The sequence below is a fragment of the Antrostomus carolinensis genome, unplaced genomic scaffold (assembly GCF_000700745.2).
Source record: "Antrostomus carolinensis isolate BGI_N321 unplaced genomic scaffold, ASM70074v2 scaffold39076, whole genome shotgun sequence".
Classification (NCBI taxonomy): Eukaryota; Metazoa; Chordata; class Aves; order Caprimulgiformes; family Caprimulgidae; genus Antrostomus; species Antrostomus carolinensis.
The window spans coordinates 1-15,996 of NW_010321816.1; the positions used below are offsets into that span (position 1 = coordinate 1).

Below are 15,996 nucleotides of genomic sequence, written 5' to 3' on the forward strand. Positions count from 1 at the left end.
AGAGCGGGTACTTTTCCACTACAACGGACACGGTGTCCCCAGGCCAACAGTCAATGGGGAGATATGGGTCTTCAATAAGGTGTGTCTCTGCGAAGTGGTGATGAACAGATGAATCTATTTCACTGCTCTGTAAATTACTGAAGGGCTCTGTTAGAGAACAACTGGCTGAAAATGGGTTTAAAATGTGTTCACTGGTATTTGTTTGGTTCTCTGCTGACGGCTGTTTGCTTTCTTCGGGAAGTTCTGTGAGACCAAATAGTTTGTCCCTCATCTCCCTGTGGGGCAGGAGGGTCTTACCTCAAATGCACTAAAGCTCATTTGCAAAACACTGAGCAGCCAGCTACTTCCACTTGCTGCCAGAGCCTTGGCAGGTTGTCCCCCAGCCCTGTCTGAGGGAGACCCCTGAATCTGCAGCGGGTCTCTGTGCACTGTAAGAACCTTTCCTCGCATGGCAGGGGTGCATTCAGGAGAGATTAAGCATGGTATATTCTGATACGTAGGTTAAAAAAGGAAGAACCTTCAGGAAGCTTCATGTAGCCTGATTCACTTCAGTGGTGCATCTCAGTCACTTTGTTCACTCAAGCAGCGTTCAAATGCCGGTTAATTGGGCATTATCTGGCATTTTGCCAGATTCAAAAGATGCAGTAACCTGCTTTTTGTATGTTCCTTGAGAGTGCTGTTGTATTAGTAAGGAGCAATGTTCTTTTTCTGGTTTGCTTGCTACTGTTTTCTGAGAAAAATACCAACATTGGTTTCAAACAGGTAAAAATCAAAACCCCCCTGACTTCAAACATGTTTATTCTGAAGTTCTGAAACTTCTCTGCAAAATCTGGAGAATGTTTTTTTGTTAAATCTTTTTGAGTTGTTTGTTAAGCAATTGGTTATGAAACCTGCTCAAAATCAGTTTCTAGTTTAGTTGTTTGTTTTGTCATTCCTTTAAACAGTCACAGAGGGATGGTGGGAGCTGTGTTAACAGAGCAGAAACTTTCTTGCTAAAAAGCAAAGTCAATACTGAGAACAAAACATATGGCCAAGTTCTTTCGTACTCACAGCCCCAGCATGGCAGAGGAAAGATGAGCAAGCATCAAAAGATCACCCTGAGCAACCATGATAGAAAAACTATTATTTAACACTCCTTTTTTCTTCAAACTATCTAATTTACATATCATTAACAAATTTGATAAGTTATACATGACCCCCACAGTAAAGTTGGAACATAAAATTCTCCTGCTTGGAAATATCTCAATATTAATCAGAGCTCTAATCCAGTCTTAACTGTAGCAATATGCATTATAAATATCAACTTAAAACAATGCATGCCCATAAAATCTCATTGGTTGTTTATGCCAGAGCAGGTTTTTTGGTATGTAACTTACTGTGATTGGAATGTACTTAAACTGAGTGATGGTCTTAAAAGAGGTCTGGGCCAAGGGTCAGTTGTTCATATATCATTCCCTCCTGCAACAATTTGCAGAGCTTTTAACTCCCTAAAACTTCAGCTTTTAGAAACAATTTTTCCTATTAATTTTAATGAAACAACAAAAACTTTATATATGGGCAAAACTGGATTTTGAAATTCCTTACTATTTCCTGCCTGATCTAACATATGGTTTACGATCACTGCTGTCTTTATATATGCTGATACGCGTCCTTGAAAATGAGATTTTTGTAAAAGTTACTGGGTTTATTACAGCTATTTTAAGTCTCTTGAATTTCAATGGGAGTTATGATCCCATCCATCGTTCTGCTGATGTTAATGGGAACATCACGGCTTTTACTGTAGGTTCTGGGCAGAGTTCAGCCCTGTATGAACATGACCAGGTTGCCCTCTGGCTGCAGATGGGAAGGATTATGTGGTCAGACACTGTGTGCTTGGCAGTGACTCTGCAGGTTTAAATGGCAGAAATCTGCTGGGGTTTATATTTTATACACTTAGTTTAGGGTGTGGCCCTTCATAGCTGATTTTAAATGTCTGATTTTTAATCCTCCTTGTATTTTAAGAAGCTCTTCCAGTTATTTGGGGGTGTTAGGATGGAAGGCAAGGGACAAAATACTTTGTATTTAAACTGAATTGTTGGTACTTCACTTTGTTGAAGGCACGTTTTTTGGGTTTAGTTTTATTGGGTAATTCTGAAAGTTGCACAGAAGTTAAAGGCTGTAATAAAATTATGAAGCATCTCATTAAACTAAGATGGAGTAGCTGCTGCGTAGTCTTAATTATCAATCTTGATTTATTGATGGGGTTTTCAGTTTAAGATATTTGATGTTAAATTAAAGACAGGTGGTTTACATCCTTTATCAGTGTTGCAGAAATTTGAGAGAAAATTGAACTATTAAATGCTGGTTGGAGTTGTTAGCACACATCAAAGCACTCTCTGAGTTTTAGAATTTTAGTTCAGACTTTAGCATTTCAAACAACACCACCATAAAATCTACTTGTCATTTGTGTTGGAGTTGGGTTGGAAATCCTCATTATTAGAAGATGTTGGCTGGTATTTGTATCGATTAATATGCCCCATGTTCAACCTAGGCTTTGTTTTGTGCTTTCAAGATTGAAATTTTTCTGTGTGCATTTTATTATATCGCCAATGAAAGTTCTGTTGCTTCTCTGTCTCTTTGTAACTTGAGGTTTTTTTTCTTCTCACAGAACTATACTCAGTATATTCCTCTATCCATATATGACCTGCAGACTTGGATGGGCAGCCCTTCCATTTTCGTCTATGATTGCTCTAACGCTGGCCTTATTGTCAAGTCATTCAAACAATTTGCACTACAGAGGGAGCAAGAGTTGGAGGTGAGATCACAGCCCATTGCAAAGGCTTCATTTGTCTTTGTGCTGCAGGGTTAAGGTTAAGCTTGTTTTGCTATACACAACTGAAAAATGTGTTTAAAACTATGTTGGAAGGCAAATTAATTTGCAAATAATTTTGCCAGTCCAATCTTTCTGGTTCAGTTTGCTATCCTATTAAACTTGGAACAATTTTTAATATAAGCACTAATTAAATGGTAATGTTAATAGAAGCAATTTGTGCCCTAATGGTCTTTTCTGCTGAGATAAATGCTGAGGTGGACTAGAGATATTTATTTTAGTTGCAGAAGTCTAGTATCTGGGTATGTTTTTGGATGGAGTTAGTTTGGTGTTGTTGAACTAAATGTGAAAATGCAAAACAAAATAAAATAAACTTGATACACAGAGGGGTTGTCACTGGTGGCTTCAGTTTCTCAGGATGCTTAAGTTGAACGTGTTTCTAATGCAAAGCTGTCTTTTGTGGCAAATGTAATTACTAATAAATTTATTAAAGCAAATCTGAAATGCAAAGTGGAGGGTAGGAAGTTGGGATGCTTTGTGCAGCACCTTGGGGTGGCAGGACTCCCACTGCCAGAAATTCCTGCTAGCTTTAGCTTACATAGAGAGCACGGTTTTCAAAGGTTAACTTCTTACACTCTCACAGTTCTAAGACACTGTATTAAAAAAAAAACCAACAACCTACCAAACTTCAAGGAAGGAACATTAATTAATCAGGCAACTGACTGTCACAAGTCAAACCTCCAGCAGATGTTAACAGTATCCCTGGCTGTAATTCCTTTCATTCTGATTTCCAGTTTTTGGAGCTGCTTTTGGGGTGATTATTTTGGCAGGTGGAAATTCCATTCTACTGCCAGAAAACAGTCTAATAGCTTGAGATGTGTAGGTCTTTTCACTATTCCTTCTCTTCAACCAGTGGTAATGCCAGATTTTTTACAGATAAGAAACTTCCCAAAGTCTGTGGCTTGGGAAGAAACTGCAAGACACAGATCAGTAGTATCGGTAATTGATGCTTTTGAAGGTTACCATCTTTGTAAGTCAAGGAAAAGGTCCTGATATTTGTAACAGAAGGCTGTAGTTTTCCTTTCCCAAAAGACATTTTTTAGCCCTGGAAACTGACCCCAGCTTTCAGAAACTGGAATTGCTGCTGCTGCTTTCCTGGTTATTGTCCCATTTGGCACCACTGAGCTCGATAGCGGTGAGGTCAGTGGGAGTGTTGGTGGTGAATGGGTGCAGAGGGCAGCCGGGCAGGCCCTTGTCCTCGTGCCACTTTGGGGACATGCAGGGGAGATGATGTCCACAGCAGTGACCCATCAGCAAACACCTTGCTGTGCCTGCGTCGCAGCGCCGAGCTCTGCTCCCAGCGGGTAGTGGCAGTGACGGCACTGGGTGCTCTCAATCATCTAATTAGCTCTGATGAGCCTGTGAGCGTATATAAATACACCGTAATTCAGGAGAATTAAGCAGGCACTTTAAGTGCGCTGTGCTAACAATGATAAAAGAGTAGGCTGGTTATTCCTGATTAATTTTCTGTGTAATTGTGACATTGTGTTTCCTCTGACTCATATTTGTTCCATACAGCAGAGCTCTGCCGTCTTAAGGCCACATTTGAGATGTACAGAAGTGAGAGCTGAAATGTGTCTCCTAGCTGTGCGCTTTGCTGCACGAGATACAACTCTTTGATTTTCATGTTTATTGTTTGAATTTTGCAATAGTGTACCTTGGAGCTGGGCTACTGACTTGTTGTGTGCTTTGTGTGGGGATTTGGTGGGAGCGCTTGTTGGTTTCCCCCCCAGCAGGGTGTACGACTGACTAGTCCTAATCAGAGCTGAGGAACTCACAGTTTTTATTTTTCCATTCTTCAACATTAATTCTCAAAAAATTAGCTTAACAACAGCACAGCAGAACGTTATCTGGGAGTTAGCATCATGTCTGGGGGGAGAATTTTTCTAATCCACCATCTGCTGGGGGAGAGGAACATCTCCTTGTCTGTAGTTGCATTAATGTCTTCCACGGGGAAAGGATTCTCACAGCAGGAGTTATGTGAAGCTGGCAGGTCTGGTCACCACTTGAAATAACAACTCTGAGTTTCTATCTTGGGGCCAAGGTCCTCCCAAGTTTACCTTGAACATACCTGCTAATTCATGAAAGGCTTGGTTTTCTATCAAGTGCTTGCTTTGCAGTCTAATTATGTACATCTATGAATGTTTTCAGTAAGAGTGGTTTAAAATACATGTATCGTTTCCCTTTCTGTCAATTACAAATGATAATACTTGCAGATCCGTTAGCTCTTCCTCCAGACAGACAGAGAGCTTGCAGGTAGCAGACCTGAGTGCTCCTTAGCTTGGGCAGCTATAATTTGTTTTCAGAACAAATTAATTACCACTGTCTTATAGGAATGCTAGCATATTTCAGTCGAATTGATAAATTAATATTATCACTATTATTTTGCCTGAAAGGCTGTGGATTGTCAGTAGCCCTGAAATAACAATAAGTGACACAATAAGCAGTCTGTGGATAGTAAGGAATTTTTACTTGCAAAGCCTACACAGGAATATTTGAATCACTTTGCCTTGAGACTCTTGTTTCTGCTGAAAGAATTTGTGATTTGTGGGCTGCTGCAAGGTCTACATCTAACTGATTGCTTACAGAAACTGATGACATACTAAAAAACCCAATTAGAGATTGTAGATAAGTGCATATTGATGATTGTGATAACCTTTTGTGTATGGTGACTTTACATAGTTTATTTACTATTCTTACAGTTGGGAATGAGTACGTTCTTGCTGGTTTGTGTTTTTTAATTTTTCTTTAGCCTTCTACTTATTCTGTATCTTGCCCTAATAAAAAGTTACATTTATGAGAGAATCAAACAGTCCAGAAGGTCTGACTTGAGTGGATATTCTAAGGATGCAAAAATAAAAGAAATAAATGTTTAAAGTGGGCTTTACTCAACCCTCCTTTTTTTTTTCATGCTTTTTTTACTTGTAAAATAATGTTTTGCTACATTATTATCCCTAGAAATCTGACAAGATCCGTAATCCCTAGCTGGTATTGTATGTTCATTTTATGGTTGTTAATAGTTCATCTCCTAATGAACAAATATTTACACTGCACCTGTCACAGCTTCTTTAGTTTGTCTTACTGTGTAGAAGCCAAGAGCTGAGCAGGTCTTGGAGCCTGAGCTACTTCCCCATCAGAACTGAGGGGCACTACCAGCCCGTGACAAATGTCAAGTCATCAGGGTTTCACACTATTCCAAAGTCAGGAAGTCCACCTAAATTGCATTTTTCCATTTGAAGCTCTTCTGCCATCTGTGGTGAATGGTTATGAGCCCCAGGAAGGATGGGTTTTGCTTGTAATGTAAAGGAAAGAATAATGAGCCCAACTTGCTTCTGCAGCGCTTGATTCCAAGCTGGCAGATGTGAACTGAAGGCTCTGAAGTGGTGATCACAGTTCAGGCTGTTGCAAGTTGCTGGTTTTGGTGTGTGGTATTGTCATGGTAAATATACTTCAATGCTGTTAAGTATATGTGAGTTAAAACTATGTCTGGTGCTACCATAGCTGTAAATTTCTCCAAATCCAGAGATCCCTCGAACTCTGACAGCTCTTCACTGGTTATTTTCAAAACGGTGTAGAAATAAACTTTACTGAATTCACCAACCCAGTGATTTCTGTGATCTCTCCAGGTGGCTGCGATCAACCCAAACCACCCACTTGCTCAAATGCCTTTGCCACCCTCGATGAAGAACTGCATTCAGCTGGCAGCGTGTGAAGCCAATGAATTGCTACCCATGATCCCTGATCTGCCAGCTGACCTTTTCACATCATGCCTTACCACACCCATCAAAATTGCTCTGAGATGGTGAGTGTCTTCCCCAGTATCGAAGGGATGTGTGTAATTTGTGTAGCTTGTCTGTTGAAATGATAGATTTGTTAATCCAAATGCTTCATCTAACCTAAAGTTTATCTGCAGTATTGAGTTAAAGGAGTTGAACTATGCATTTGGGACAGCATTTTATTAATCAGAACTAGAAGGTGAAAATATTGTTATCTGCTACTTACTACCTTTTAAATTCCAGCTCAATATCTAGGTTTGCTCAGATTAAGGGATTTACTCTTCTGGGAATTAAATATCTGCTTCTTCAGAGAGCAGAAATAGTACATAGTGCAATACAACTGTTTGTAAATTGTCCTTTGTACAAATCATATTCCAAATATTGAGGTTTCTGTAAATAACACAGTAGGATTAAATAATGTTGTAGTGAAAGAAATTGAGCGATAAAGCAAAGAAAGATGTTATGAAATGACATGCCAAGTTAATCAGACAAAAAGTTATAAAACTGCTACAGATAGCAGGAACTTTTGAAGAGCAATATTTTTACCTAACAACAGAGAGGATCATGAACAATTGTGGTGCCAGGCACATGTGAGGACGTGGTGTGAGGAATCCAGCCTGTGCACCCAGGTAGTGCGTAGCTCTGCTGATTCATTCCTATTGGCATGTTCCACTTGATCCTCTCCAGGTGATGTGTAGTCCAGAATGAAAAACTCCAGGTCATTTGCTGAACTAGGTTAAAACAGGTGGAAACCTAGAGACACTGCAGACAACGGTGAGCACTTGAGTCACTACAGCTTCAAGAGTTATCAGCTCTCCTTTGGAAATACTCATAACAACTCACAATTGTTACGCTCTTTTTGACTTACATAGGCAACAAACTGAGTGAGTTAATTTGACCAAGTTCTGGTTTAGATACGTTGACTGGCACCTTTTGCTCTTATGAGGGACAGCAAAAGACCTGTTTAATTTTTTGTCTTATTTTTGATTTTGTGAGCTCATGGGATATTTTCTCACAGAAGAGAGTCCCAGCTTGTAAAGCCTGGCAGAAGTCCTGGATAATTTTGAAGAGCAGGGCAAAGAGCTTCAGTGACATTAGGAATATTTTCAAGGGAAGGTTTTGAGAGAGCTGGGGAGAAAATGAGGCAGGTGTCGTGGAACAGCAGCCTGAAGTAATGGGTGACAAGCCTGGAGTTTCAGCCTCTGAATAAGTTAGGCAAATGTGTGCTCCTCTCATAGCTTTAAAATCCTTTTCATCTTACTTTTTCCTTCTTCTGTTGTGAAAACAAAACATGATATTGTTTTTCTAAGATAGTGGTCTCGTTGCTACACTAACCACCCATCAAAACTCACAAGTGAGCACTTACAGGTATGGAATGGGATTGAGCCTGCTGATGAGCTGGAGACATTTAATGTCATCTCATCCTGAGACAATGATGTGCTCCCCTTCTGGGACAGGTGAAAGGAAAGAGGAGGTTAATTTTCAGTACAGCTGTTCCTGTGACAGCTCTTCACTGCTGAAGTGACTGTCTTGATGTGGAGCTTTGCTGCCTTGCTCTTCCCGGTGCTGACATGGTGGTGGTGGGCTGGCTCTGAACTCTGCCTGCTGTTTGAAAATTCTCAAGGTGCCTGCGTAAATCCTTCTCTTTAAAAGCTAAAAAAAGTTACTATGTGGCAGGATTCCTTTAGGAGTACTTCGAGAAATACTGTGTTTCTTAACCAGGAAAATACAATTGCAGGGAAGCTGCTTTTATCATATGGCTGTTATCAGATCAATGGGGAGGAGTTCAGATTTCTGCTGGTTTTATCTATGGAGAAAGACTTTGAAATTTAACTGAATGTTCCACTTGATTAGCTCAAGGCTAGCAGCAGATTACAGTGAATGCAACTTGGTGAATGCAAATTATGTGTTTGGGGTTTTTTTAATTACTTGTTGAATGGAGTCCACAACCAATAAATCAAAGAAAAAGTGATGCAGGATTCAGCAAATAGAGGTTTATGTTCGAGTTCTAGGGAGAATGTTTTCACCAAAACACCATATTACTGTGGAGAGAAGAGTGAAAGAATTGCTTTCCAGGGTGGTTACACTGAGGCTTGCAGTTATTCTGAATAACTCATTATTGTGCATCTGTGTGAAATCAATACCGTGTGGATCACAGCGACACCACTTAATTTCTGTTGTTTTCGCTAATTCGTTAAATCTTTGTGAGAGTCCCTAGCATGGGCTTTGATGCCTATTGAAGATTAACTGGGTTATAGCAGATTGAAGCTTTGTAAATGAAGTGAAAGCTCTTGGCATTGGGACTTTGTGGTTCTCCTTCCCTTGCAATTACCAGAACCACACTTCACAGTTTGTGCCATAATTACAGTGAAAATGCTGAGGCTCCCTAAGAGTGGTTTTTAGGTTTTGATGGGTGGTTTGTTGTTTATACTGCTTTGTACAACAGTGTTTAATGCACAGTTTATATATACTGAGAAAGGGGGTTTTTAGTATTATGATCTGTTCAGGAATTTTCTGTTATTCATCTCCATGGGAACGTGGCTGAGGGGGTGATCAGGGCAGGTTCTCAAGCAGAGCTACACCTGGCATAAGCCTGAGAGATTCCGAGTTGTTTCATTTGTGTTTGACAGGAAATGCATTTGTAAAAACACAGCTCAGGGGAAGGATTTAGAACTCTTAACCTCAGCTGTTTGTGGGGTTGGTGCTGGTAGATGCCATGCAGGCTCCTGGATAGTAAAGCTTTTCCTACTACATCTAATCCCATGGTTGTGTATGTTGCTTACTGCACACACAGAAATTTCTCCCCTGTTCTCTGATGAAGATTATGCTCCTTTTATATTCCCTGTTGACTGCCATTATTATGGTTCTGCTTTTATCCATGCAAGCCCTGTAAGTAGCAGGTGCTTGCTTACGGGGCATTTCTGTTCACTGCTGGTGAACATAATACATGCAAAGCCAGACCCTCCTCCTGTGTTCCAGCTGTTTGATGCAAACTGTGCATTGGTGTCCTAAAGAGGACAGGTAACTGCAAATAAAGATGTCAACCTTTGTCATTAGAACTTCTCCTTTACTTCAGCCTGGCCCTTTTACTAAAGCTGATCCAGAACCCTGCAGAATTGCTTTGGAAAGATCACATTTTTGCAATTCTGGACTGACAGGCTAATGAGGTTTCACATACTCAATTTATGGGCAAACAAAAGTTTAATGACTGAATTTCTATACATCCCATTTTGTGCTCTGTATTTTAAGTAAACAACTGGTGGGCAAAATCACTTTGCAAAGGGGATTGCAGCTGCATCCACTTCAGCCTGATTTCAGGGGAAGAAAAATTGATGCTGGTAAGAGAAACACAGGTCAGTTGTGTTCTTCCAAATGTGGTGCGTGAAGCTCTTAATGACAGTGTGACAATTCCAGGAATCCAGAGTATGAGTTCTGGCTAACTTGGTACTGATTACACTACACTGCACACTTCAGTGTAGTGCCTGCTCTGAGCTGACTTATTCCAAACAAGCTGAAGTCATATGTTCAGAATTTTGCACCTCGAGGACAGGGCTGTGCTTGTCTAAATTGTCTGAAGGACCCTGTGGCTTTGAACCGTGAAGTCCCACTCGTAAAAGAGTAATAGGGCTCCTGAAAAATGCAGGAAAACCCCCAAACCAAAAAGAAACAAAAAGGTTGGGAACTGCTGAGACTCAGGAATTTCAGATATTCAGTTTGTACACCAGAATAGTGATACAGCAAACTTGTAAGTGCAGGGGAAAAAAGAACTTGATCTGCGACAGCTGATTTTCTGTTGGATCAATTAAACCTTTAAAGTGGTTTTTTTTTTTCTAATGCATTTATTTTGTATTTCTGCTTAAGATTTTGGGCTGTTAACTGAGCCAATCCTCTGTCTCAAATTTAATTAGAGAAACTAAATCAAGTTTCAAAATATTCCTGTAATCTCTGAGCAGAACCCAGCTGAACATTAAGTGTATTTCTGGTTTTCTTCTCTATTGCCTGGCATTTATTGGTATGTTTACATGCAGCTCTAACATATTTCACCTGATCTTGGTGATGGTGACACCAGCCATCACTTGAGACATCACATTTAGAGCTTTGGAGTGATGGAAGGGAGTTGCAGATACAGGATGAGGAACATTTTGTTTATGAGTACATTTTCTTGGCAATAGGTGCTTGTTAGAGCGGAAATGCAGATAGTCTGCTACTGGTTAAATGGGGTTTTAATGAACTAAGCTCTTTTGGAACATTCAGGGCAGTGGTGGGGGCTGTTACTGTACCAGGCCCAGCAGATAGGGAAGCAGTAACGCTTGCAGCTTTACTCCTGTGCTGGTGAATCTCCAGTGGATCCGTGGTCAGGGCAGCAAGGGTGGTTTCTCACTGGTCAGATGCAATCTGGTTTTATTTTGTCCTCTTTGAGGAGCCACGAGCTCCAATGAAATAACTGGAATCTCGTCTTATTTACCTGTTGCCCACAGTGTAATAGTCACAGCTCCCTGGGGAAGTGCTAAATGACGGCTGCAGAACGTGTCTAGATGTGAAAACACCCGTTTGTCCCGGACCCGCCTGTGCTGCTGCTGGAGAGGTCGTAGGAAACGCTCAGCACAGTGACATTTCTCCTGTTGTGTGTCCTGAACGTGTGGGGCAAGCTTTCTGCCTCTGATCCAACAAGCTGTAGTCCAAAGCCTTGTGCTTTGGAGAAATCCTTGTGAAGAAGGAGGCTGATGTATCTGTGTGCCCTGTGGCAGATGCGCTCCGCCGCCGGGCGGGAGCCGGCTCCGCGATTCCCAGGCTCTTGCTCCCTGGCCTGGAGGAGCCCGGCTGTGCTGAGCAGTGGTAGGATGCTCATCCCTTTTTCACGTTGTGTCTTGCAGCAGTGTGCAGCACTGCCCTGTTAGTCTGTGAGCCTGTAAAACACTGCTGAGTGCGTGAGGTTAGGTGAAACCATGGCTGGGATGAGAGGCTTCCAAAGTACCATGTGAGGTCGTGATGGGTGGGCTCTCCTTTCTTTATAGAAAGCAAATGTGTAGCAGTACAAAGCTGTGCTGGCTCTGTTATGTTCCTCTTTCAGATGAGTTGTAATGTCGAGTCATTGAGGAGTTAGAAAGTCTTTTGGCATCCTTAGTCTGTCGGGAGACTCCAGGCTGATTGCAGTGACCTAGTTCTGCCGTGCTGAATTCTGCCTGCAGTTTTGGTTTGAGAGGGGTATTTCCCTGCCTGGTTCTCTAAAGCACTGTTGTAAGATTTTTATATTTTCGCAGATTGCGTAGGGATCCCACTGGAGTGTTCATGGATAGCTTTATGGCTTTTTTTTTTTTATGATGGATGGTGCACACATCAGAAAAGCAGCCTGGAGACCACTTGGCTTTTCAGAGCCCATCCCTGTTCTTGGCAGTAATAGATGTCCTGCAGGCAGGGGATGCCACAAGGAAACTAGAGAGTCCTCCAGATTTCAGAAATGAGCTCTGCACAGCTTGTCTTTAAAGAAGGAATTGTTCTCTCCTTTACCTGGGGAAGAGCCTTTTGGATGTGGATATCATGGCTCTGGTGAGAGGAGGGGCTCCTGCTGCAGCAACTCCAGCCGCTGCTGGAGCCGGGAGGTGGGTTTCTGGGCAGCCCAGCCCTCCCCGTACTGCACTGCCCACAGAGCTTTCTGTTCTGGCACAGAGCAAAGTGTAGGGGTTAAACATCAACTTCTGTATTACACTGATGGGTAAATTCTTCGTTAAACAACAGAGAGCGGATTTCTGAAATACTGGGAAGATGGGCTGGGGAGGTAGTGAGATCCCCGAGGAAGTAATTTCTCAGGTCGAATTTGCTGATTTTTCTTCCCAGATCTATTGTTTCCCACTTCTGCCCTCTGGGCCGCAGAGCTTGTCCCCGAGAGTTCTGGAGGAGGGAGTCGAGTGCTCGGAAGCTGGGCCGGCAGTCGTGCTGCCTTCCCACACTCACTTGGGTTTAACGACTCCTGGGATCCTCTCGGCACAGCGAGAGGCAGCGCTGACGGCACTCTGCGTTTTCCAGGGCTGCTGTTCCTGAAGCAGTGGTATTTGTAACATCAAGGAAATGGAGTCAGCATTTTTTTTAATTAAATAACTGAGATGTTTGAACTTGACGCATCCATCTCATTCCCTCCCTTTCTCACTTTCCTGCCTGCAGTGCCAAATCTCTTCAGGGAAACCCAGCCAAGGCTGATCATTATTCCAGAGGCATAAACCTCCTCGGCTCTCGTGTCGTCTTGCTCCTCCCGAGAGACTGTGCTGGATGACTGTGAGCCCTTTTCCCCCCCGCTATGTGTTGGAAAACTTGTCACCCTGACAGTTACAATACCCCAGTTTTGACACCTGACGATGAAAATCGCCGCATAATCATGAGTGTGACGAATATTGAGGGCCTTGTTCCATTCTTATTATGCTGTGGCAAAGTTTTCTGCCCAAACACCATTTTAAAAGCAAAACCACTGTAATATAAAAACCTTCTTCCATGTTCTTTCTGCAGGACCTTGCCATTAAATATTCAATTAGTATGTTTTATTTTTATTCTCTTCTCCACAGGTTCTGTATGCAAAAGAGTGTCAGACTGGTGCCAGGAGTCACACTGGATTTAATAGAGAAGTAAGCCAAATTTTATGATATTTTTTTCCTGTTGCTCTTAATTTCCTCATTATTTCTAACATTTCTCTTGTTTGTCTGCAAGGAAATTTCTTTGGAAAGCTTCTCGCAGAGTCTACACCTACAGTATTTGTCATTTCTTGCCTTACTGTGAGTTGCAGAAATAAGTAGTGGCCGTAAAAGTGAGCAGTTGCTGGAGGAGCGGTGCCGCAGCCGGGAATTATGGCTGCGCTGGGGTTTTGCTCAGCTCGGTGGGTTGAGTCCCCATCGCTCTCACACTGTCATCCCAGACCAGAGAAATGGCAGCTGCAGGCACAGACTGTGGCCACGTTGCTGAAGTCCAGCACTGCAGAGCCACGTGTGTGGCTCGTTCTGGTGTGGGCTTTGACCGTGGGAGTGTTGACAGAGGACATGTGCTCGCACACCCCACATCTCCAAAACCAGCTGATGAACAGAAAAACACTTAACCCAAAATACCATTTTTCACCTCATCACTGTGCTGTCCCACTGTTCTTTTCTGATAGAGTTGTTATGTTTCAGACTTAACACCACTGAAACGTGTTCTAATCCCTTTATCCAAGCAATATTTGAGCATAATTACTGCTTGTCAGGCAGCTGGGGCAAACTGATTAATCAAGACAACTACTCTTCAAATTCTACTTCAATTTATACAGACAAGGTAGACTTTGAAATAATAATTGTCTGCTGTAGTCTTTGCTGGTTTTTATGGGGTTTTTTTGTTTCATTTTCTTTTTTAAAAGAGAAGCATATTCTTAAAGGTAGAGTGGTAGGTGCTTCCAGCCACTAGATGCAGGAGTTCTGTGCTCCCTACAGATGGTTTTTGAATGCCCTATTCTTGGAACATTGATATACACACACACACAAACTGTCTGGGAGTGATTAATTAAAGATCATTTATTTAATTTATGAGAAATTTTAACTCTAGAAATACTGTTGTTGAGATCAATTAGAACTCTTCTGACACATGATTGTCCAGAGTCCAGTTATCATCTGTTGTCAAAGATGAAAGCTGTGGAATTGAAGGGCATCCTGAAAGGGGTTAGGAGAAGAGGAATCTGGATAGTAAGATGGAATTCTTAATAGAAATGTATTATCATACTTCCTTGTTTTTTAAGAAGCTTCCACATGAAGTGCAGCAATCACTCATTGCTCATGCTGCTGATAGCCAATTATCTGTTACAGTGGAGGCGAGGAGGGTAAGATTGCATCAGCTAAAATTTCTTGCTCAGTTTTTGCTTTAGTAAATCATTCCATGTTAACTTGCATGTTTTACATTCAGATGAGGTTAAAAATGCTTCTCAATGCTACTAGCTGTTCCACAATCTGTATTTTAGAAAAGTCAGGCTCATCAGTAGTATGTAGGTATTTAATCATGCTAATTTTATATATGAAAATTTGTTTATCCTCTCTCCTCTCAGTTGGGAAAGCTAAGCAATGATTGATTCTTGTCATGCTGGATTTCAGAAGTGCTAATCTTACAAAAATAAAAGTAATTTTTCAGTTTACAACTAAAGTAATAGAGGCAGGACCCCAGCTCTGTGGTAGAGCAGTTTTCAGAGACACATCAGTCTAGGAAAAGGTCCACTACTGGATATTGTTTCCTCTGAAAGCTGTTGTGAAAATGTGGTGGGTTTTGTTTTCCTTTTGGTTTTAAGGAGATGTGAAGCAGGAAGGACATCTACCCAGGGGTCAACCTGGCTTTGCCTCTGTACTCAGAGGGCTGCTAACAGGGATTTCTGGTGTGAGAAGGTCAGATGGTCCTGAAGTAAAAATCTATTGCGTAGTAGAAAGGTGTGAGGTTCCCTGACTGTTGTTGAAACGGGCAGAGCGAAGGGGATGTTGTTTTGGCCATCGCTGGCTGTTGGGCAGCCCAGGTAAGCAGAAGTTCTTCCTGAACTGTTGGGTTCATCATCAGCATTGACCGAGATCACCTCAGGCTGCTGAATAAATGGGTTCCAGTACAATGACTATATTATGTTAATTGCAATTAACATATTGCTACAAGAGTGTGTCTAATCAGAGAACATATGGTGAGGGTCAATGAAGGTCTGAGCCGGGTAGCTCAAGAATTGGCTTCACTGAACACTCAGATGTGCTGCTCAGGGTTAAATCCTCTTTAAATAATAGTTTACTGGCAAAAAAGATTTTTTTCTTCAGTATTCTTGATTCTTGTTGGTAATACAACAGCACAATGTTCTGCAATGGCTGTCATCATGGAAAGCTTGCCAGAGGTAGGTTCCTGTGGATATCAAGTATTTAAACCACATCATCTTAATCTGCTGCATGTATCAGTTATAGAAAATACATGTTTTTTATTACAGCCTCAAGAAAGGCCTAGAATGCTTCCTGGATTGCCTGTGTCTATATTGTAATTTATAATTTTGTTGTCTTTAAAACAGTTTATATTGCAATTAAGCTGCAGACTTTGAGACTAAATTAGGCTGCACCTTCTTTGAAGGGCTCAGATTTCTAATTATCCAGGCTAAACCAGCATCCTGATGAGTAAACGTGTGATGTATCCTGATGTGTATTTATATTACAGATCTGCTGAGATGAAGCCAAAATAATAATTGGTTTAGAAATAAAGATCTTTGCTGGGGCCAGACAGGAAAATGTAGAGAAAAAAGGAAGGAAAATTCTGTTGGTGGAATGGTTGGAATTTAGGAACCTCTGGCTGCTGCTTCCCAAGACTCTTCAGTAGCAGCGTCAGCGCTGGGCA

The 15,996-nt window shown here is 41.6% G+C and overlaps 1 protein-coding gene across 1 annotated transcript in view; it reads left to right on the plus strand.

Moving 5' to 3' along the window:
- Positions 1–7: 7 nt before the first annotated feature.
- LOC104526576 (regulatory-associated protein of mTOR-like) overlaps positions 8–15,996 on the plus strand; it is a gene marked incomplete at its 5' end in the record, with an annotated part of 25,510 nt that continues 9,521 nt past the window's right edge. Inside the window, 4 exons of the mRNA XM_010170071.1 lie at positions 8–79; positions 2,648–2,794; positions 6,496–6,671; positions 13,200–13,259. Coding sequence (XP_010168373.1) covers positions 8–79; positions 2,648–2,794; positions 6,496–6,671; positions 13,200–13,259 — 455 coding nt within the window. The remainder of the gene's footprint in view (positions 80–2,647; positions 2,795–6,495; positions 6,672–13,199; positions 13,260–15,996) is intronic.